This window comes from Aulonocara sp. 'chitande type north' Nkhata Bay, linkage group LG17 (genome assembly GCF_057382095.1).
Source record: "Aulonocara sp. 'chitande type north' Nkhata Bay isolate Kocher_YH1m ecotype deep benthic linkage group LG17, A_spYH_male_GT1.1, whole genome shotgun sequence".
Classification (NCBI taxonomy): Eukaryota; Metazoa; Chordata; class Actinopteri; order Cichliformes; family Cichlidae; genus Aulonocara; species Aulonocara sp. 'chitande type north' Nkhata Bay.
Genome location: NC_141360.1, coordinates 27,748,755 through 27,770,427, shown reverse-complemented (window position 1 = coordinate 27,770,427; position 21,673 = coordinate 27,748,755). Strand labels below are relative to the sequence as shown.

The window sequence follows — 21,673 nt, the reverse complement described above, 5'->3', positions numbered from 1 at the left end:
CAGAGTGCCCTCTGGTGGATAAACTATGCAACATCAACACTCATAACGTGGTTAAAGGGTGTATCTCCTGTCTCTTTATTTTTTACATTTTCATATAAATGCAGAGGCCAATAAATTGACAAATCGGTAATATTGGCTGATAATATGAGCCTGCTGGTAATTCGGTTCAGATGAATCAGTCAATCACATCAAAACACTTGTTGTTAGGCACACTTATACAACCTGCTCAAAAATAAGCTGGAAAAGTTTTCCTGTGATTGAACATCTAAGCCCTGCAGAAAGTCATTACCCGTTGTTCGTCAGATTTGTGTCGTCATTGCAAATGCAATTTCTAAGAATAAATAAATAAATATCTTTATTACTTTCCAAACCCATTTTATAGTAATTGAGGCAGTTGGGTATACAGCAAACAAATAACGGCTGCAGTGCAATTATACCTGAAATGAGATCCGGGCTGTTTTCAAAGAAAAACAAAAGAGGTGCTACTGAACTTATTAAAAAATCAATTTGACTGCTGGACTAAGAGAATAAGCAGCAGGTCCCACCAAGATTTTATTCCACTTCTGGCCTGGGGGATGTTTCATAAGTATTCAAAGTCTCAGGTGAAGTCAAAGCATTTTGTTTGTTTTGTCAAGCCTGGAGACATTAAACCTATGACTTCAGTCCTCACTACTTTTGCTGTGTTTTTCTGCTTAACTGGCCTTTCTTCTCACATCAAAGACATCATGTTTCCCCACATCCCAGCAGCAGCTTTAAATAAAGAAAATGCCTTTTATTTGCTTGCATGATTTCACATGCACGAGCTCTTAATTTGCATACATTAGACGGGACGTTATACACCACCTGCTCGGCTGGTTTTGTTTGCTCCTGTTACCAGTGAGATTTTTCTTTCTTTGACTGGGCTCAATGACAACTACGCTCGAACCCAAAGAGGATGATTTAAAACCGCGAGGAGGCTGGAAGGAGGCAGGAATGCAGATGAAGGAGGACAGAGATGAAAAGCAATCGGAGATGGGCAGAAAGAAAAAGACGGGCAACTGAATGGAAGAATGGGGATGCTGGACAGAGTCATGAATTACTAATGGCTGTTTACACAGCTTGCTGCCAGCCTGTCTAAATGAATCACAGCCACCCTATCAGCCGGGACACAGTTGCCTGTTAGCTCATATAAGCAAAGTGACTGAGAGGAAGAAGCCATTATCAACCTAGAGACCGGAGAGTGAGGACAAGACAGAGGGAGAGGGATAATGAGGCGAGGAGGACAATGAGAGAGGGAGAGAGGCAAATGTAGATGAAATATGATCCCCAAAGTGAAAATGGGGGATTCATCAAACAGCAGATGAAGTGTAAATGGGATGATTTTCTTATCCTGTCACTCAGGAGGATAGATTGTGACACCTGTCCAAGTTTGAAACCTGAGGAAATCAGAGGAGGGGGAGGTGGGCTAATTGTATGATGTTTGATTCTGTAGGGGCAGGAATGTTATGCAATACTGCCGCCTGCTGGTTATGACAACTTCTTCATACTTTCCACTCACATCCCTTTCTTCTTCCACCCCCACAGAGAGCGGTAATAATGCCATATAACGTCTGCTGATGCCATTGCAGCAACACACACACAGGTAAGTGTGTCATTGTAGAGCACAAGAACAATCTCTAAACATTCAAATAAAAATAATAATGTCTTTCCTCATTACAAAAACATTTTATCCCATCCTTTTTTCTCCTTCTTAGGCCCACTAAAACCTAAAAGCCTAATTTACTGATTGAGGTGAAATAAAGGTTTTCGTGGCAATTAAAGTGAGACTATGAATTTTAAAGCATTCTGCCTCTCTTACAAATCAATACCTGAATTCCTGAGTAATAAAATTAGTCAATAAACTTGGGGTTTTTTGAGCCTGTACTGGCTAATGTTAGAAAGCTGTCTAGAAACAGCAGATGTGTTGCTGTATTACTCAGTTAATTTACTGACTTCATTTTCTGGCTGTGGTCCCTCTCGCCTCATGAGTCAGTTCGCCTGTTGACTGTGCCTTTAAACTTTAAAGACACCTCAATCTCCTTGATCGGCCGCTTTAAAGTTTAAAGCGGCTGAAAGTTTAAAGCAGTTGATTGAAGTGCAAACAGTGGCCGCAGCTCATGAAAGGTAGCAGTCTTACTTTTTAAGCTACAACCACCACCACCACCGTCGCCACAAGCAATAAGAAATGATAATCTATTAATAATAAAGCAATAATATATTTTTGACAGTCTGTCACGTTATGTTCAAACTCTCGCATTACCCCCCTCTGCAACCCCTACTTACCTTACAGTAATAGTGTGAGAGCGTTTGGTGTTTTTGGTGTTTAACTGCTGATTGTCTAAGGTGTGGATAACGGCATGCCTGATGCTGGCTTCTCATATGTAGTAATTTGAAATATAGTACACTGAAAAAAGAGAGGTGAGTTTTATGTTTTTGTTTTAAATCCATTGCTCAGTATCTAATTTTAATCTCTTAGAACACCCAAACAGATTATCTGAGTAGTTTTCGGTTCTGGTTTATTGGTTTTAGTCAGTGATGGGATTGGTAATTTTGCTTAACGAGCACAAATGAACTCACTTGTACAACTCAGAACTGATTCAGCGTGCTGTATTCCCAGGCCAGTGGTGTCAGAGCACTAAAAGAACAGTGTACAAGACTCTGTCATCGGCTCTTGCTGAAGCCTTGTACATCCATGAGAGCACCATCTCTGAGCTGACTGTTCTTGGTGGAAATGTGATTGGATAGAGGTGCTGAGATGAGGCACTTCAAACTGTACTTCTGCCATTCTTGTGGCAAAACCTTACCCATGACTGTGCCCACACCCACAGCGCCAGATCATGGAAGGTCTTTCTGGATCAGGAGCATGCCCAGACACTTGCCTGACCTGTATTTAGCCCCGATATGTCTCCTGCTGGGGCAGCACAGTGAGACAGTTAGCTTTGTTTCCTCACATAGAGAAAGTCCTTGGTTTGAATCTACTGGTCAATTGGGGCCATACCCATGGGTACTCTAGCTTCCTTACAGAGTTCAAAGATAGGCATTGGTTAGGTTAAGAGTGCCCCAGCTTGCACTCTTAATTGAATAAGATGATGGGGCGTATACCTCTCATATATCCATTCAGAAATGTGCAGTATTGTGAGCAACCCGTCACTTCTTTAGGTTCTACAGCAACTTATTGAACAATGTGCATGCATGGAAACTGAGTATATAAGGCAAAAGTGGAGTTTGTACAACTCTAATGAGCTTGAAAGTCAATATTTGGTGTTACTGCCTTTTTTCTTCAACGCAGCCTGAAGCCATGCTTTCTTGTAATTTCTTTAAGTAGCTCTCGAAGCTTTATGAAGGACACTCAAAGCTCTTGTTGGAATGTTGGCTGCCCTTTCTTCTGTTTTCTGTCCAGATAATCCCACACTGCTTCAGCAATGTAGGTCTGGGTTCTGGGGAGGCCAATAAGTGTTTCATTGTGTGTGTTTTTCTATCCTGGTATGCATATGGAGCTTGGAAAGAAAACAACTGGACTTCTTCAAGTTTAGTGAACACCTTTCACCTCTCATCCAAGAAGCTTCTTCAGTTCTGAGCTTCTTCAGTTCTGAACTGAAGAAGCTTCTTCATTCTTTATAAGTCAATGCTGAGTGTTTCAACCAACAACAAAAAAAGACTTTCCACTGAAAATGGTCAGGTACAATCACTGGACTGAAAACTTTGAAAGACCTTCAGAAAGCTTGGAGAACTATTGCTCAGAACCACTTTTTAAAAAATGACAACAATTTTGAGGCAACTCAAGACTTTGTACAGAACTGTATATTATAGTGTTTATCTATAAAAATCTTAAAAAATCAACTTTTTTTTCGACTCATAAAATAACATTTCTAAAAATGCTGGTGTCTGTCTCCATTTTATGTTGCAGCATATGAGCCAAATATTAACATTAAATCCAGGACACCAGAGTTTGCCAACCTCAGGCATGCTGTTATCCACCCCTTGTCAGGTGCAGACAATCAGCAATTAAACTCAGGCAACGCTCTCAGACTGCAGGCGAGCACAGGCGCTTTTTATCATACCACTATACGGCCACACTAACTGTGAGTTAAGCCACATTTAGTAATCTAAGTCAATAGAGAAACGATGAGAAATGGTGCGTGTTTTAACAATGTCACGTCAGCTTCTATTTAAACCAAAATGTGAAGCATGCATAAAATCTGTAAAATAGAGATGAAAGAAAACAGTTGAAAATAATCAGTCTGTCTGTTCTTTCGTATAAGAATAAGTCTTGTAATAAGTTTATGAAGCTCTCTAAACCTTAGTATGTAACATGGGGCATTTACCTGAGCATCTTTATGTGTGCATACAGTCTAAACTGCATATTATGCATTTATATAAAGATAAAAATAACATACAGATTACAGTTTGTTGCAATTTCTGAGGTATTTTTTGCCCCCCCCCCCAAAAAAAATTTTGATCTAAGTATGAAGGGTCTAAATAAATACTGCAAAATGAGTCCTTAAAATATTCAAAGGCCAAAAAGAATCAAATTTTTACAATTCAAATCTTATGTTAGGAAAAGATTTTGACTTCCATCCATCCATCCATCTTCATCCGCTTTATCTGGGGCCGGGTCACGGGGGCAGCAGCCTAAGCAGAGAAGCCCAGACCTCCCTCTCCCCAGCCACCTCCTCCTTCAGCTTATCCAGGGGAACACCAAGGAGTTCCCAGGCCAGCCAAGAGATATAATCTCTCCAGCGTGTCCTGGGTCTGCCCCGGGGCCTCCTCCCAGTGGGACATGCCCGGAACACCTCACCCAGGAGGCGCCCAGGAGGCATCCTTGTCAGATGCCTGAACCACCTCAGCTGTCTCCTTTCGATGTGGAGGAGCAGCGGCTCTACTCTGAGCCCCTCCCGGATGACCGAACTTCTCACCCTATCTCTAAGGGAGAGGCCAGCCACCCTTCGGAGGAAGCCCATTTCCCCCGCTTGTATCCGCGATCTCGTTCTTTCGGTCACTACCCACAGCTCGTGGCCATAGGTGTGGGTAGGGACGTAGATCGACCGGTAAATTCAGAGCTTCACTTTTACACTCAGCTCCCTCTTCACCACGACGGACCGGTGCAGCGTCTGCATTACTGCAGCCGCAGCACCAATCCGTCTGTCGATCTCCAGCTCCCTTCTCCCATCACTCGCGAACAAGACCCCGAGATACTTGAACTCCTCCACTTGGGGCAGGAACTCATCCCTGACCCGGAGTGGGCACTCCACCCTTTTCCAGCTGAGAACCATGGCCTCAGATTTGGAGGTGCTGATCCTCATTCCCGCTGCTTCACACTCGGCTGCGAACCATTACAGTGTGAGCTGGAGGCCATCACCCGAAGTCAACAGAACATCATCCGTGAAAAGCAGAGATGAGATTCTGAGGCCACCGAAGTGAAAGCCCCCCACCACTTGGCTGCACCTAGAAATCCTGTCCATAAAAATTATGAACAGAATCAGTGACAAAGGGCAGCCCTGGCGGAGCCCATCACCCACCGGGAATGAGTCCGACTTATTGCCGGCAATGCAAACCAAGCTCTTGCAACGGTTGTATAGGGATCAAATGGCCCATAGCAATGGGCCAGACACCCCATACTCCCGCAACACCTCCCACAGGACACCCCGAGGGACACGGTCGAATGCCTTCTCCAAGTCCACAAAACACATGTAGACTGGTTGGGCAAACTCCCATGCACCCTCAAGTATCCTTGAAAGGATAAAGAGCTGGTCCAGTGTTCCGCGACCAGGACGAAAACCGCATTGTTCCTCCTGTATCCGAGGTTCGACTAGCGGACGAACTCTCCTTTCCAGCACCCTGGCATAGACTTTCCCAGGGAGGCTGAGGAGTGTGATCCCCCTGTAGTTGGAACACACCCTCCGGTCCCCCTTCTTAAAGATGGGGACCACCACCCCGGTCTGCCAGTCCACAGGTACTGCCCCTGATCTCCACGCAACATTGCAGAGGCGAGTCAACCAGAACAGCCCTACAACGTCCAGAGACTTCAGGAACTCGGGGCGGACCTCATCCACACCAGGAGCTCTACCACCAAGGAGTTGTTTAACTGCCTCAGTGACCTCGCCTCCGGAAATTGTCGGGTCATTCCCCTCATCCCCAGACTCTGCTTCCTCCTCGAAAGACGTGTCAGTGGGATTAAGGAGGTTCTCGAAGTATTCCTTCCACCGCTTGACAATTTTCTCAGTCGAAGTCAGCAGCGCTCCACCAGCACTATACACAGTGCAGGTAGAGCACCGCTTTCCCCTCCTGAGACGCCTGACGGTTTGCCAGAATCTCTTCGAGGCAGTCCGAAAGTCTTTTTCCATGGCCTCTCCGAACTCCTCCCACACCCGAGTTTTTGCTTCAGCCATTGCCCGAGCTGCATTCCACTTGGCCTGTCGATACCTGTTGGCTGCCTCCGGAGTCCCACAGTCTAACCAAGCCCGATAGGACTCCTTCTTCAGCCTGGTGGCTCCCTTCACCTCTGGTGTCCACCATTTGGTTCGGGTTTTACCACCACGGCAGGCACCAACCACCTTGCGGCCGCAGCTCAATGCAGCAGCTTCGGCAATGGAGACGCTGAACATGGTCCAATCGGACTCAATGTCCCCAGTCTCCCTCAGAATGCTGTTGAAGCTCTGCCGGAGGTGTGCGTTGAAGATCTCACAGACTGGGGCCTCTGCTAGACGTTCCCAGCACACCCTCACTACACGTTTAGGTGCACCAGGTCTGTCCAGCGTCCTCCCCCGCCACCTGATCCAACTCACCACCAGGTGGTGATCAGTTGACAGCTCAGCCCCTCTCTTTACCCGAGTGTCCAGAACATATGGTCACAGGTCTGGTGATACGATTACAAAATCGATTATCGACCTGCGGCCTAGAGCGTCCTGGTGCCACGTGCACTTATGGGCACTCTTATGTTCGAACAAGGTGTTCGTTATGGCCAAACTGTGATTAGCACAGAAGTCCAATAACAAAACACCGCTTGGGTTCAGATCAGGGAGGCCGTTCCTCCCAATCACGCCCCTCCAGGTCTCGCTGTCGTTACCCACGTGAGCATTGAAGTCTCCCAGCAGGACAACAGAGTCTCCAGGTGGAGCACCTTCCAGCACCCCACCTAGGGACTCTAAGAAGGCTGGGTACTCTGAACTGCCACTCGGCGCATAAGTGCAGATGACAGTCAGGACCCGCTCCCCCACCCTAAGGCGCAGGGAACAAACCCTCTCATCCACCGGGAAAAACTCCAACGTACCGGCAGCAAGCCAAGGGGATATTAGAATACCCACCCCAGCCCGCCGCCTCTCACCAGGGGCAACTCCAGACTGAGACAGAGTCCAGCCCCTCTCCAGGAGACTGGTTCCAGAGCCCAAGCCATGCGTAAAGGTGAGCCCGACTATGATTAGCCGGTACCTCTCAACCTCACTCACTAACTCAGGCTCCTTCCCCACCAGAGAGGTGACATTCCATGTCCCGATTGCCAGTCTTGGCAGCCAGGGATCAGTCCGCCAAGGCCTCCGCTCCTGGCCGTCGCCCAGCACACAATGCACCCAACCCCTATGGCGCCTCCTGCGGGTGGTGGGCCTGCGGGAAGATGGGCCCATGTCCCCTCTTCGGGCTGTGCCCGGCCGGGCCCCATGGACTATGGCCTGGCTCCAGGGCGGGGCCCCGGTAACCCTATCCCAGGCAGGGTAAACTGTTCCCTCGATGTTTTCTTCATAAGGGTCTTCTGAATCGCTCTTTGTCTGGTCCCTCACCCAGAACCAATTTGCCATGGAAGACCCTACCAGGGGTCAAAAGCCCCCAGACAACATAGCCCCTGGGATCCCTGGGACACACAAACCCCTCCACCACGATAAGGTAGCGATTCACGGAGAGGACTTATTCTGTAATTTGTAGCTGACCCATTATAAGCTCACTCACAGGGGGAAGATATGGTCTCATAATCTGATGAATATATGAACTATTGATAAGATTTAATGTATTTTACATACATAATTTAAAAAAAACTATTTTGTACATCAGTTTAAAGCAGATTTTCCTAAAATGAGATGTATAGACTCACATGAACCCTGTTCTCCAACCTCCGTTTCACATAACTGTTGCTCCATTCTCTCCTCTTGTGTTTATCTTCTCTGTCATGATATGACAGAGCGTTCTCACTCCCGAGGCGTAACATGTCGACGTTTTGTCACGTCCCGCGGCGTTCCTGAGGAACGCGAAAGGAGACCTTCGGCGTTCTTATGGTACGCGGTGGGTTATGGCTGGAATCCAGTGCAATGACGCTCCCGCGGTAATAGACGTTCCAGCCCTGTATTCCAGCCCTAAACCTAACCTTATCCCTAGCCCTAACCATAACCTTATTCCAGACCGTAACCAGGACTTTAATGATGTTAAATAGCGTGTTTCTAAGCGATTTGAAGAAAAAGAGCGAACATGTGTAGGTTCAGTCCAGACGGTTCTCATATTTCCTCTTTTTCCGAGGTCGTCATTTAGGAACGTGGTGGGTAGCCGAAAACGTAATATGGTGACGATTTGTCACCTAGCGTAAAATGTTACGCTTTGGGAGTGAGAACGGGTTGGATATGAACACCAGAGCTGAGAGGCCACAATAACATTAAGCATTCACTTTACTTGCATTATGTTTTTTACTGCCACCATTTTGGCAGTTTTTGCAACCATACTTCACAAGCGAGAGGTGGATCTAACTGAGAAGCGGAAGGACACAGCACGTTCACTGGGTAGAAATTTGGTAAAGCACACCCTGATGCAAAATGGATATTAAGGGCTTGGACACCACAAACTCACAGTCTACACACATACATGTAAAGCAGAGCCCAGAATAATGTTATAACATGAGAATTGGCTGAATTCACCCAAATCTTCCCACATGGTTCTTAAGTGGAAACCAACCAGTACGAAATAAACAAAAAAAATTAGTAATCACAACCCCTCCTGTCATTTACCCTCCAGCTTTCTTACCCACTGCTTCTGATGAGAAAGAGCCAAGTTTAATTGTTGTGTTTACAAGCAGTTGCCAATTATTTTTCTTGCATTATCACCTCATGTGCTTAAATTATTTTTTATAATAAATAGATGATGTGCGCACAAGACCTACTCTTGGATTTAAAGACAAAGATTTTATTCAATTTTATTTATATATCTCAAAACCATAGCAACAGTCACCACAAGGCATTTAATATTGGAAGCTAAAGATCATCATGGTTCCAAATTATGTTAATGTCAGCTGATTCTACATTATTTTTCTCAGTGTCTGCAGGTCTTACCACCTAGATGTAAAGTCACTTCAGGATCCAGCTTTCCTCTCCTAGTCAACCTTGGAGCTTGGATGCAGAACTGATGAGTGGAGAATCAACATCAAAGAAGAAGAAGGACAGGAGGAAGTCTGGAAGAAGCCACACAACCTCATTATGGAGACTAGGAGACCTTTTGTCCTCCCTGGAAGCTCTTTCTGTAAAATAGTCCTCAGTTGCATCTCAAACTGCTAATTTTTGCAGGATAAATACTTTAAAAGACTTTGCCTGTCTTGGTAGGTTCATCATCACACCTGAGCTGTTCTGGAGGCGAGGATTGCAGGAGTGCAGAGGTTCAGCTGAAAAATAAAATTAAACAAAGTGTGAAAGACATGGCACATCAGCTCCAGGACACAGTTTGGACAAATACCACAGAGTGGCATCCGCTCAAATCGAATTAAATCAGAACGCATTAACAAGACTTTGACCGACACAAATAAGGTCTTAACAGACTTGAGGTCAAGGCTGTCAGATCTTCTTTCTTATCACGTCAACAAACTTCCTGCAAAGGACTCCAGCTTCGACACAGTTTGACCTTTTAATTTAAACACGAGCATTGTCTGCAGAGATGTGAGGGACTGGAGAGAATGACAGGCTGGATAAGCGAGCAGGAAGAACACAGCTGTTTTCTTATAATTAAATGTTTGATGTGATAGAATCAAATGGTAGTAATTAGAAGTTTTTACTGGTGAGGACTGTGCAAAAACAGAGTAAAATATAAGAGTACTAAAAGGGCGAAAACATTGGTTATATAAAGTCTATAATCTGTGTATAGCTGTATGTTGATTGTGTCCCTGTGCTTTGTCTTAACTTTAAATTGTACATTTTGAAATGTCATTTTATTGTACCATTAACAGTATGTGCCATAGAGTATCTTGTAATCTGGCAGTATTGTGAGGAACTAAAAAGGGAGTAAGTGCTGGACTCGAACTGTGGATAGGTTTTGTATTGTTGTATCTTTCTTATTTTTGTTTCCTGTCATCCTTCGCTGTCTCACAACAAGAAAAGAACGAAAGGAAGAAATGAGTCTAACTTACAATAAATGTGTTAATGGAAAGAGCAAAAGAACTTAACAGGTTATGTGTTTTTGTTTTGGTGCTGAGGTTAGTTGCCTTCAGGTTGGTAGGCTACCGGTTTGGCCTACTCAGAAGGCCGAATTACTTATACCCGTCTGAAAAACGTAACTTACACATATCTGTTTTTCTACACCCATTGGGTTTAACAAATAACTTACAGTTTTGGTCAGAAGTTTACGTACAGTCATCTTGGGCATGAATGTCCAAAAAAAAAGAAAGAACTGGATCCCCAAGTTTAACATAGTTTTGGATTTTCTCTAAAACATAAACAGGCACAGACCTGGCTTTTAAGCCTAGTGCACACATTTTCAACTGGGTTGGTCGTAGCTTTGGTCATTCAGGAAGCTTAAACAGCTGGAGGATCATCATTTCAAGTCCAGAAAAATATGCAAACTGTCACCCTCAGATGAACTGGTTAGGATGCTCAGGAAGCAACAAGGCTCAAGACTGCAATGAACTGGAAACTGCTGGAACACTAGCATCAGTGTGCACAGTGAAGGAGGTTCTATATCCTTATGGACTGAAAGCATCCTGACCAAGAAGGAAGCCCCTGCTCCAAAATCAGAAACTTCAACCTTGACTGAAATTTGCAGATGTTCACACGGGCAAGCCAAATGCTGTCTGGAGAACGGTTTCATGGCCAGATAAGAAATTAAAGATGTATGATGCACAATCTTTCCAGTGTCACAAAAGAGCAGTTCAAGTAAATCATTAAAAACCCCAAATTACCATGACATTCATGCCCATGATGGTATTTGCAATTGTCTGATCACAACTGCATAAGTGATTCATAAGGGACTTTTAGAGATGCTGTTTGCTGGAAACTTGCCCTTACTCTGTGCCAGGCTTGCTAACAAGTGCTACACCTGTTTCTGTGACCCCCTGACATTATGTGACCTGAGGTAAGTATTTACTTACTGTTCTTGACACCTGTTGACCAAGCACTAGCACTTATTCTGTATATAAAAAAAACTATAATCTGACCATGACCTACATTGTAGCCTGCTAAATATGTCTTTAGAGAAATCATCTTCCATGAACATACTTACCAGCTATCAAATACTTACAGATTGGAAAACATGGTACTCATAACAAAAATGGCTTCATAAGACATCACATACTCTATTCTGTTTTCCCTCTCTCTCCTTGAATAAAAATATAGGTTTTGCACTTGAGCAAGATGCACTTCTTTTCCACTGCATGTGTGCCTTTACGGGCCTTTTTTCCAGATCACTGAGTGAAGTAAAAAGCCATAATAAAGCACTCCTAAAGAAAGTACTCCCCCTATAATAGGTTTTCTCACAATCTTTAGCGAGTAAACACAGTTAATAAGTGGAGATTAATCAGTTTTACATTACACCTGTAGATGCATACCATCCTCAGCTCGTATGTCTCACTTCTCCTAGAATTTTTTTCAATTGTTAGTTCAGGTAATTAAATATTGAATTGCTACTATGTTCATACAGTAAAATCAAGAAGCACTTCATAATACAGCCGATGACCTGTAGTGTGATTTACCCACATTTCAGTACCTGAAAACAATCTGAAGACCTTAAAGGAAATAAGAAACAAATTATATTTAAGTATTTTTAAGTGATTGTTATTTTCAGATTATTTCTGCGTAGAAGTAGATGTGAGCTGGTTTAAGTTGGTTTTTGGAGGGGAAAAACACTGATAGTGTAGAAGTCTTTAAAAACTCACAAAAACTGTATGTATCAAATATGGTGCACTAGGCAGTAAGGGGTTAAGCCTCTTCACACTGACCTATGAATTATTCAGGCAAAATAAAGCCATCTAGTGCCAAAACTGTGGATTCTGTCATGGAACAAAAGACAGCCAACATCCAAAGAAAAGCTTGGAATGACCTTCAAGAAGCCTGGCACACAGTTCCTGAAGACTACTTAAAATACAAGAAAGCTTGGCTAAGATAGTTCAGCCTGTGTTGAAGAACAAAGATTGTCATAGCAAACATTGACTTTCAAGCTTCTTAGAATTGTATAAACTGTTTGGAGTTGGGGGTCTTTTTTTTACCTTGTGTGCTACATTTTTCCATTTTCGTTTGCAAGTGTTTCAGTAAATCACTAGTAAAATATTTATATAGATAAAACAAAATGAGGGGTTGCTTAAGATGTTTTTTCACTGTACTATAATAACCTATAATAACCACTGTGACAATACATCAAGTATAGTTTTTGCCTCTTTTCTTTTATAATATTAATATTTTAAAAATACTCTTGCTTGTAAAACACTAACAGTATAATTAGCATTTGCTTATCAAAAATAAATAGATAAATTGGAAATGTTGGGAAATAACACTACATTGTCAACTATCATAGCTAATAGAAATACAGTAAGTAATATAAATACTTAATTTAATACTAATACTGCATGGTGGTATAAATTTGGTAACATCACGATCAAAATAAAAAAATACTTATTTTAAAAATACATTGAGCTGCTATGCTGCTGGCATATTATGGCTTCTGCACCTTTCTGAACAGAAACGAGAATTCCTGTTACGTCACTGTTACCACAGCAAGCTGAAGGAGTCCTGATTGTTTGCCTTGCCACCCAAGGACACCCATCAACATTCTTGATCCAAAAGGTCCACATACCACTTTTAAAATAATAATAATGACAATAACAGAAAGGATTAAATATCTGGGTTGCTATACAGATGCAACCCTGCAGCACATTATGAAAGATATATTTTTTAAAATAAAAAACTTCACATTTTCTTAGAACACGTGATGGATTGCCAGAATCTCTTCAAGCCAGTCCAAAAGTCTTTTTCCGTGGCCTGTAAGAACTCCCCGCACACCTGAGTTTTTGCTTCAGCCACTACCCGAGCTGCGTTCCAGTTAGCCTTTTGGTAGTTATCAGCTGCCTCTTTAGTCCCACAGGCTAACCAAGCCCGCTTGGACAGTCTTGCTCAGGCACCAACCACCTTGCAGCCACAGCTCAGTGCAGCACCTTCATGGAGGTGAAGGGGTCCCTGAACATGGTCCGTTCTGACTCAATGTCCCCAGTCTTCCTCTGAATGTACTTGAAGTTCTGCCCAAGGTGAGGGTTGAAGATCTCTGCCAGGCGTTCCTCCGCCACCTGATCCAACTCATCACCACTTGACAGATCATTTGACAGCTCAACACCTTTCTTCAACCAAGGGTCCAGAACGTATGGCCACAGATCTGATGATATGCTTCCAAAATTGATGCCCTGTGGTCTAGGGTATCCTAGTGCCACTTGCACTTATCTACAGCCTTATGTTCGAACATGCCTGTTATGGACAAACTTTGGTTTGCACAGACACCCAGTACAGAACACCGCTTGTGTTCAGATCTGGCAACATGAAGTCTAAGTTTGATTACAGTTTGTTCATCCATGTTCCTACTTGCACCTATGGTCACACGCTCTGAGCAGTCTAATTGAAAGAATGAGGTTAATATAGGTGGATATAAGCAGTGGAAATGAGCTAGGGTGGCTAGGCTCAGCCTTACAAATAGAATAGGAGGGACTTAGGCTACGTTTTTTGTCTGCTTGTTCACACTACAAATAAAATGCGACAGCAAACGCTCTCTAGTGTGAACGCTCAAAGCGGTCCGCATGCGCAAAAGAAGACGTCACACACAACGCACTCCGTTTATACCCAGAGCAAACAATATTGTTTGGCTGATGGCCCTTAATATAAAGACTTCCGACTTTACGTTTCCCAATTTTTGCTTTAAGTTATTTTGTTATTTACATAATAATGTAAATAACCTAATAATTATCCTTAATTGCTGTTTTAGAGGAGCGGTACTTCAAATGATAGTTGCAGATTTCTGTCAGAATCTGCAGATTATACAGTACAAATAAAATGTGCACGTTTCCCCAACGTTGTCTTCCCAACAGATTCACTAACATCTACACAGGATGACCAGGAAGCGTTCGCGATGTCTTATCGGGCGCTTCTCCGGAGCTGATAACTGGCGTCTGTCTTGTGTCAGTGACGTAAAAGACGGATTTAATGCGACATGACCATTCACACAGCAGTCGCTTTCTAAAACATCGGATATGTATCGGATTCAGTACCACATACGAAAGTGACCCAGATCGGATGTGAAAATATCGGATTTGTGCCGTTCACACTGTCATACCATGATCGGATATGGGTCGAGAAGTTGTTCTTTTCTGCTTAGGCTGATTTCCACATGACCCAAGCCCAGATAAGTGGGAGAAAATGGATGGATAACTGTTGAAAGATCTTAAACTTTCACAAAGTTGTAGAAAATAACAGAACTGCTTTTATATCCTTTTTTGTGATGAGTAATGACTTGTAGGTCTAAATGTGCAGCAAACGGAGAACTCACATGTGAGTCCTGGTTGTTACCCTCACTTCCAAAACACTGAAGGGCAGAGGCAGCATCATAATCATTAAGGGGGGGGGGGGGGGGGGGGGATATAATTTTTGGCATGCACACCAGCTACTTGATTAAAATCAAGACATGTGCACGGCCATCTGCTCACATGAATCCTAACAGCCTTCAGGGGGCTGTACACCTCTTAGAGGGAAGATTAGTCTCTTTGTTAGAGGAAGTTATGAGTCATTATTGGCTATTTTGTTTCAACCACAGACTAAAGCCTAATCACTATAGTGCCTCATGAGGCCGTAATGCTCGTTATACACTCAAGGCAAAATTGGATGGATGTATGAATATAGACGGTGTTGCTATTATTGGAACCACTACAAGGGCAGGATGACTTCAGAGTAAAGCCACACTGTGCCCTAAATCAGAAGGGTCCATCCTCTATACGGTGACCTTTTCATGACATCTCAGCTTCATGTGATCTCACTTGGCTCAGTTTCTTTTATTCTTAACTTTACTTTGAGCTGAATAAACATTTACTCTCTGGAGGACAAAGCCATCCCCACCCGCTAACATTAGGTGTGTAAATAAATCCTCGTTAGACCTTCCTCAAGGGAGTGCCTTTCCTTATTTTTGGTCATATATATATGTTGCTGGAGGCTTTAGGCTGCTATAAATGTTCAGTATCAGACATTTTTTCCACTCTTTGACAAATGTCATTATTGCCAGTAAGGTCATCTACTCCTGTCCCACACTTTTTATTTGCAAGTGGCAGCCAATCAAAAAGAAAGTTAGCTTACAGGGAGAGGAGGGGTGATGCAACAACACCCACTACAAGAAAAATAAGGATTAATTTGAAGTGCAAATGATGCACAGCTACTCTATAAAGGCTCTTCCACACCGATGTGTGGTATTTCATGCATTACACATATTTTGGACTCTACTTTAGACCTATTCTTAATGCAGCTGTACACAGACTGTGTTATTTTGCAGGATGAATTTGAAGCCAATTGGACCACTGCATTTGGCAACAAGTGCACTCTTAGATGAAAATGTGCATCAGTACTGAATATACAATGATCTGGAAATGGTAAAATTCCATCATTTAAACTCAGACACACAGCTAGACGCTGCTCTGGATCAGCTGGAGTTTGTGATTCCAGGTCTCACAACATGAGCTCAGACTACCTCACTGACATGCTGAAATATGTATGAAAGCGGTCGCAATTCAGCTTCAACTACTGGATCAAATCATAAAATTCTCCCTGCTGCTGCCTTCTCCTGAGATGAAGGATAAACCCCAAATCTCAGTGTCTTAAGTTTTTTTTTCTTGCTTAGAAACATCAGGACCAGCTAATAATGGCTTGATGTTGACTTGCCTGCCCCCACTGCATTTATATACTTATTATACAAGTTTGGATCTTTGTCTCACTGCTCCGTGTATAACAACCTTAAAGTTGAGGGTTTTAAACCTAAACACCATATGAACTGTTAAGCACGATGGTTGTTGACAGTGGTACTGGTACAGTTGACAACGCTGCCAACGCAGATGCACCTGGGGTATGAATTTGAAAAGAATTACATTGCCACGTTTGAATGATCTCAGTCACAAGATTTTCAGAAAACCTGACTTTTGACCTTGAGGTCAAGGTCACCAGGAATCAAACTCATCTGAGTTTTGTTGGCTGCATCTATTGCATGATTTTGAAAAATCCTACTTCCCTATATTCTATAAGTCCACTTTAAGCACTAAATAACATCTTCAAATTTGCCTTTTGTCTAACTAGCAGTTAAATACCTACAGATATCAATTTTACAATAATATGAATTAAGAAAAAAAAAAAAGGTATTTTTTCTATTAATTCTGTTCCACCTCTGATTTTCACTTCTAACATTGTTCCTTTTTCTATGCTGCAGAAAAAGGATGTACTCTCAACATATCTACACAATTAAACAACTTGCCAAAGATTATTAATTAAATTTAATTTACAAGGAAACTCATTTTGGGAAAATAATGGCACACAGTTAACCCCTATCAATTTTTATTCCTATAATTATAGTCCAACTTTAAAGATTTCCTACTGCGTTCTAATGTTCCAGTGTTTGGATATTGATTATAAATATGCTGTAGGTGGGCAGTATTATTACCTCTCAGCCTCAGTTTTCTGCTGTCCTTGGATGATTTCAATCTGAGCGGATATTTGTCAAAGCAGCCGGCAGCAAAGACGACGGCACAAATGTTCCCCGGCAGACAAATGTCACGACAAGTGGTGTAAAACTGTCATTACAGTGATTTATTATAATGAACCATGAAAATAGCCAACCAGTGCAGTGTCTGTGAGTCTCTCCCCTCCACACAAACGTACACTCACACACACAAATGATTTAAAAAAAAAAAAAAAAAAAAAAAAAAAGACCAAGTTGAATAGTTGAGGATGGGAGGGTGGAGGGGGTTAGAATAAAATAAAAATAATGCTACAGTCACAGAAACATTCAGCTTTGCCAAGAAGAGTGTTTGTATTTACAACAATATTTAAAAAAACAAAAAAAATAAACAGTATGGGAGCAAATTGTACAAGCATAGAAAAAAAAAAAAAAAAAAAAAAAGCGAATATGTACAACCTGTTCTTGGTGAAAGCTGGAGTAACCACCTATACATTAAATTACATTTTCTACAAATAACCATTGATATTCAAAAATAAACCGCTAACATCCTACCTGTGGGCCAGACCACCCAGCCTACCTCAGAAGACACTCGTTTTTACATGAAACCTCACGCACGCTTTGCTTATCTAAGCAGCCACACACACTGAAACACACTCACACACACAAACGAGTTCGGCCTCCTGTGGCAGTGAGGCAGGTTCCCCCGAAACTGGTCTTTTTTTTTTTTTTCTTCTTCTGAATCTGCAGCGGTGAACAGATATTTGTTGTCAGACAGAGGAATAAAAAAAATATTTGTCTTTTTTTCTTCTTCTCTATACAAAAAGAGCTTTCTCTGCGCTATAATGAACCACTAGATTAAAACAAATAAATGGTGTATAGAGATGACAACAGATGAGTGAGAGGAGGAAGTAAAATGTTTAACTGACAAAGGGGAAAGGAAGAGGAAGGATATAGGCTGGAATGTCCATTGATAAACAAAGTGCCTTACAACGGGAGTCCAAACAAGACACAGAACAAAGATCCTTCCTCTCCATCACAGGAAGGATATTATAAAAACAAACATGGAGGCCAGAGAGAAAAGGGCTATGAGCACCGGGGAGAATCGTCTATCTTTATTTTTATAGTCTGTCTTGAAGATTTATTTCACTGTCCTTTTTTGTTAAAATTTTATGTCTTTTTTGTTTTTCTTAAAAAGTACCCTTTTATCCCACAATCAGCTGTTTTTCCACTGGCCATGTGTACAGGTACATAGAAAACGTATCTACAGCGTATGGTACATGCCCCCTCACGATGAGTTCTCAGGGGCTGCCAGACACCGGCAGCAAGAAGGGGCGGGTCAGTGCCACCCTGTGCTCAGGTACCCCGAGCTGTGGAAGGGGGTCGAGGATGCAGGAGCTCCACGAGTCCCAGAAGGCATCTGGGAGGCAGCGGCCTGAGACTGGCCTTGTTGAGTCTGTTGGGGAGGAGGTGGGGGAGGTGGAGGCAGTCCGGTCTGCTGAAGGGGTGGGGGGTAGGAGGATGGGGGTACTGAAGAGTTCGCTGCAGCACCAGGGTGCATCAGTGCCGGCTGAAACCCCCCTAAGTTCTGATAGTGGTGGGGCTGCATTGGGGTGTTGGTAGAGGGGGCTGGAGGAGGCGGAGGAGGTGGTGGCGGAGGGGTAAGTGACAACAGGGTGCCTCCTGAAGGAGGCGGCTGCTGCTGTTGGGAGGTCTGACCCTGTGGGGGAGGAGGTGGAGGAGGTGCAGTTGTCATCATGAGCTGATGTTGCTGGATAGGAGGTGGCTGCAGGTTGACGTGTAGCAGGGTGGGGCCAGGCATCGGGTGTGGAGGCGGAGGAGGTGGCGGCGGAGGAGCAGCTGAACTCTGATAGTGCACGCTGTGGGGAAGAGTCTGTATCAGGGACTGAGAGCCTGGAGGATAGGGCGGCGTGACAGAGGGTTTAAACCCAGGGAAAGGTCCGGCAGGTGAGGGGCTCTGGCTTGGAAAATAGGCTGTGGAAACAGGCGGTGCTGGCGGTGGTGGTGGCGGTGGCGGTGGAGTGTTCTGTGTATTATACTGCGGAAAAGCACTGGGCCCAGTCTGAGTCTGGGGCTGTGGTTGGTTCTGAGTTTGGGCAGAGAACAGCGCCCTCTGGCTGCGATAGGGCGAACCCTGAACCTGAGGCTTTGGAGAGTGGAGGAGGGACGATCCAGGGTAGTGGACTGGTGAGGAGGGTAACGGGGTGGGGTGAAGCTTTGTCGGTGTTAGCGGGGCCGATTTGGGTCCTGTCGGCTTGCTTGTCGGCTGGCTGGTCAGATTTGGCGTCCGAGGTTGACCATCGCCATCTTCCTCCTTCGATGGCCGACCAGAAGGTTGGACAAGAGGGCCAGGAGAACAGGGCTGCAGAGGAGACGGACAAAAGTAAGCAGAGATGAGTCAAATTAATCAATTTAATCAATGAAACTTTAACAGAAAACATGACTAAAATTAATTAAATTTAATAAAATAAAAAATAAAAATAAACTGGCAATAAAACTGGTGATGATAGCCTGACGTCAACTCACTGTGTGGGTCGGGGTCTTCTGGACACTCGGAGATGCACACTCCCTCATCGAAGGCGTATCTCCACCTTCTGTCTCACCATCTAAAAAAAAAAAAAAAAAAAAAAAAAAATACAAAACAGATCATCATTTAAAAAAAGAAAAAAAACATGAAAAATATAAACAGCTCTGATGGAGACAGATCTGGTTGTATGACCATTCATGGATGGTTTAAAATGCTTGCAACACATTGATAGTAAAAAGCATTTCAATACAAATACATTTAATCACAAGCCACTCAAAACACACTTAAACATTCAACAAAGAATGGCACAGTTCTTTAGTTAAATCTAGATTGTTTAATTCAGGTTATGAGAAAACAAATTACTTTATTATTCCAGGATTTCCTGCACACCAGCTGCCTTCATATTGCAAAAAAATAAAATCCCAACTAATTTTACTCTTACAAAGAAACAAAGCATTCACCACCACTTCACTCACAAACAAACTAAAAAAATAAATAAATAAATAAAAAATAGGGAAATGGGGTAACTACAGTCTTCATGTACTACAGCAGCGCACCCCTCAAACTGCTACAGGTATTTTGGGTGCTGGTTCCTTGAAAAATGTCAGTAAACATGATCAACTACTATTACAAAAGGCTTAAGGGCACTTCTGTACATGCACGAGGAGTTTCTGCCCATGGTAGGCTGTAACATATAGGGTTTGCTTCTCCATCCTCACACCGTACGATTTCCGTTTTCTTACCTGTGTCTTTGTCTTTGCTGAGCAGCAGAGCTCGGTGGTAGCTGCGCTCTCGGGCCTGCTCTACAGAAGTCGACGATGTCCTGAAGTGAAACATCAATAAGAAGACTTTATGTACTAAGGTTTGCTACCATGAATGCAGAGCTTTTTTTTTTTTCTGTTTACACATTTCTCTGTAGTTATCATTTCAACACATTAAAGCACACACCACTGTCCTTCTCCTCCCTCCTTCTCTCCGGTGGACTCTGCCTCCTCGTTTGTCTGTGGCTCTCTTAAAGCTGCGGTGGTGGTGTTGGAGAGAGCCGTGGAAGCAGGAGGTAGAGGAGGCTCGCTGGTGGTCTCTAGAGAGACAGAGAAGGCGTCCACAGCTAGAGGCGGCACAGTGGAAACGGGAGAGCTGCACTCGGTCTTGGAGCCGCTGCGACGGGCTTCGCGTTGACGCTTACGGTATTCTAGCAGGGAAACCTGGGAAGAAGCAGAACCACAAAAACCATTAAGTCAAACCAGTAGAGGGCAGCATTTGAAGAATAATAATTCAACCTTTGGAAGCATCAATACTTCTGGAGTCCCGCTGCCAACCTCATTTGTTTGCAATGTATTGGTACTCTCTCTGCAGATTATATAAGTAACTAGTTATTTTTTCAGACTGTTGACTAATTAACAGTTTGTTTAAACTGTCTGGGGGCAAAATGCATTTACAATCTCATTAAGGGCCATTTAGTGTTTTCAGATAGCTTCTTTTTCATCTCTATAGGTCAGTAATCTCACCTTTTTCTTCTGTGGGGGGTTCTGTGCAGAGCCTCCTCCGTCACCAGCGCTGTCCCCATTCAGCGAGCGTGAGAAGCCAAGAGAACTTCCCTCCTCAGAGCTGGGGTGAAAGAGCTGCCCTTGGCCTTCGCTAAACGAGGGCTGGGAGCCAACCAGTGACCCCGTTCCTGCTGAGGGTCCTGCTGCAGCCTCAGGCCTGAAGGGGGCTGCCAGAGGCTCCAGAGTGTGGGAGGGGGTGAGGTCCCTTAAGTTTGAATTGACTGGAGAGAAGTTCAGGCCAGCTGGTGCAGTCGGGCCCCTCTCTGGGCTTTTTATCCAGCCAGAATAAGAGGAAGCACATGCTTCTGTAGACAAGGGAGCCTCACTGGTGCTTTCTACACCCCCACTATCAGGCCTGTCCTCTCCACAGTCCACCGACTCAGCAGGTGGAGGCTGTGGACTCTCTGGAACTGACACCTTGGCTTCTGACGGGAGTCCATCTGAACTAGGAACCTTGATGCAGGGAGAGGACGCCAACGAAGGAGGACGATCGGCCTGGGTGAGAAGCAAGGGATGAAAACACAACATGAACACTGATGAGGCATAACACTAAGAACATGTCTGCTTAACAGACTTAAATTGACATTATGTTTTGGATTACTGGTTTATGTTTGGATGTAGCTGGACATTTTTATTATAGAAAAAC

At 43.6% G+C, this 21,673-nt stretch overlaps 2 protein-coding genes across 7 annotated transcripts in view; one reads left to right on the top strand and one right to left on the bottom strand.

The window, feature by feature from the left end:
• lhfpl3 (LHFPL tetraspan subfamily member 3) overlaps window positions 1–11,333 on the top strand; it is a 60,721-nt gene extending 49,388 nt beyond the window's left edge. The window contains exons 3-4 of the mRNA XM_086269004.1: window positions 1,564–1,621; window positions 9,305–11,333. Coding sequence (XP_086125130.1) covers window positions 1,564–1,586 — 23 coding nt within the window. The 3' untranslated portion in view covers window positions 1,587–1,621; window positions 9,305–11,333. The remainder of the gene's footprint in view (window positions 1–1,563; window positions 1,622–9,304) is intronic.
• Window positions 11,334–16,941: 5,608 nt separating this feature from the next.
• kmt2e (lysine (K)-specific methyltransferase 2E) overlaps window positions 16,942–21,673 on the bottom strand; it is a 28,629-nt gene continuing 23,897 nt past the window's right edge. For 2 of the 6 annotated variants that reach the window (XM_086269060.1, XM_086269065.1), the window contains 5 exons: window positions 20,989–21,522; window positions 20,429–20,685; window positions 20,224–20,303; window positions 19,480–19,559; window positions 16,943–19,315 (listed from right to left, as the gene is read on the bottom strand). In XM_086269060.1, the coding sequence (XP_086125186.1) occupies window positions 18,272–19,315; window positions 19,480–19,559; window positions 20,224–20,303; window positions 20,429–20,685; window positions 20,989–21,522 (1,995 nt within the window). In that variant the 3' untranslated portion in view covers window positions 16,943–18,271. Of the gene's footprint in view, window positions 19,316–19,479; window positions 19,560–20,223; window positions 20,304–20,428; window positions 20,686–20,988; window positions 21,523–21,673 lie in introns of all 6 variants that reach the window. The other 4 variants (XM_086269062.1, XM_086269061.1, XM_086269064.1 and 1 more) reach the window with 3 other exon arrangements.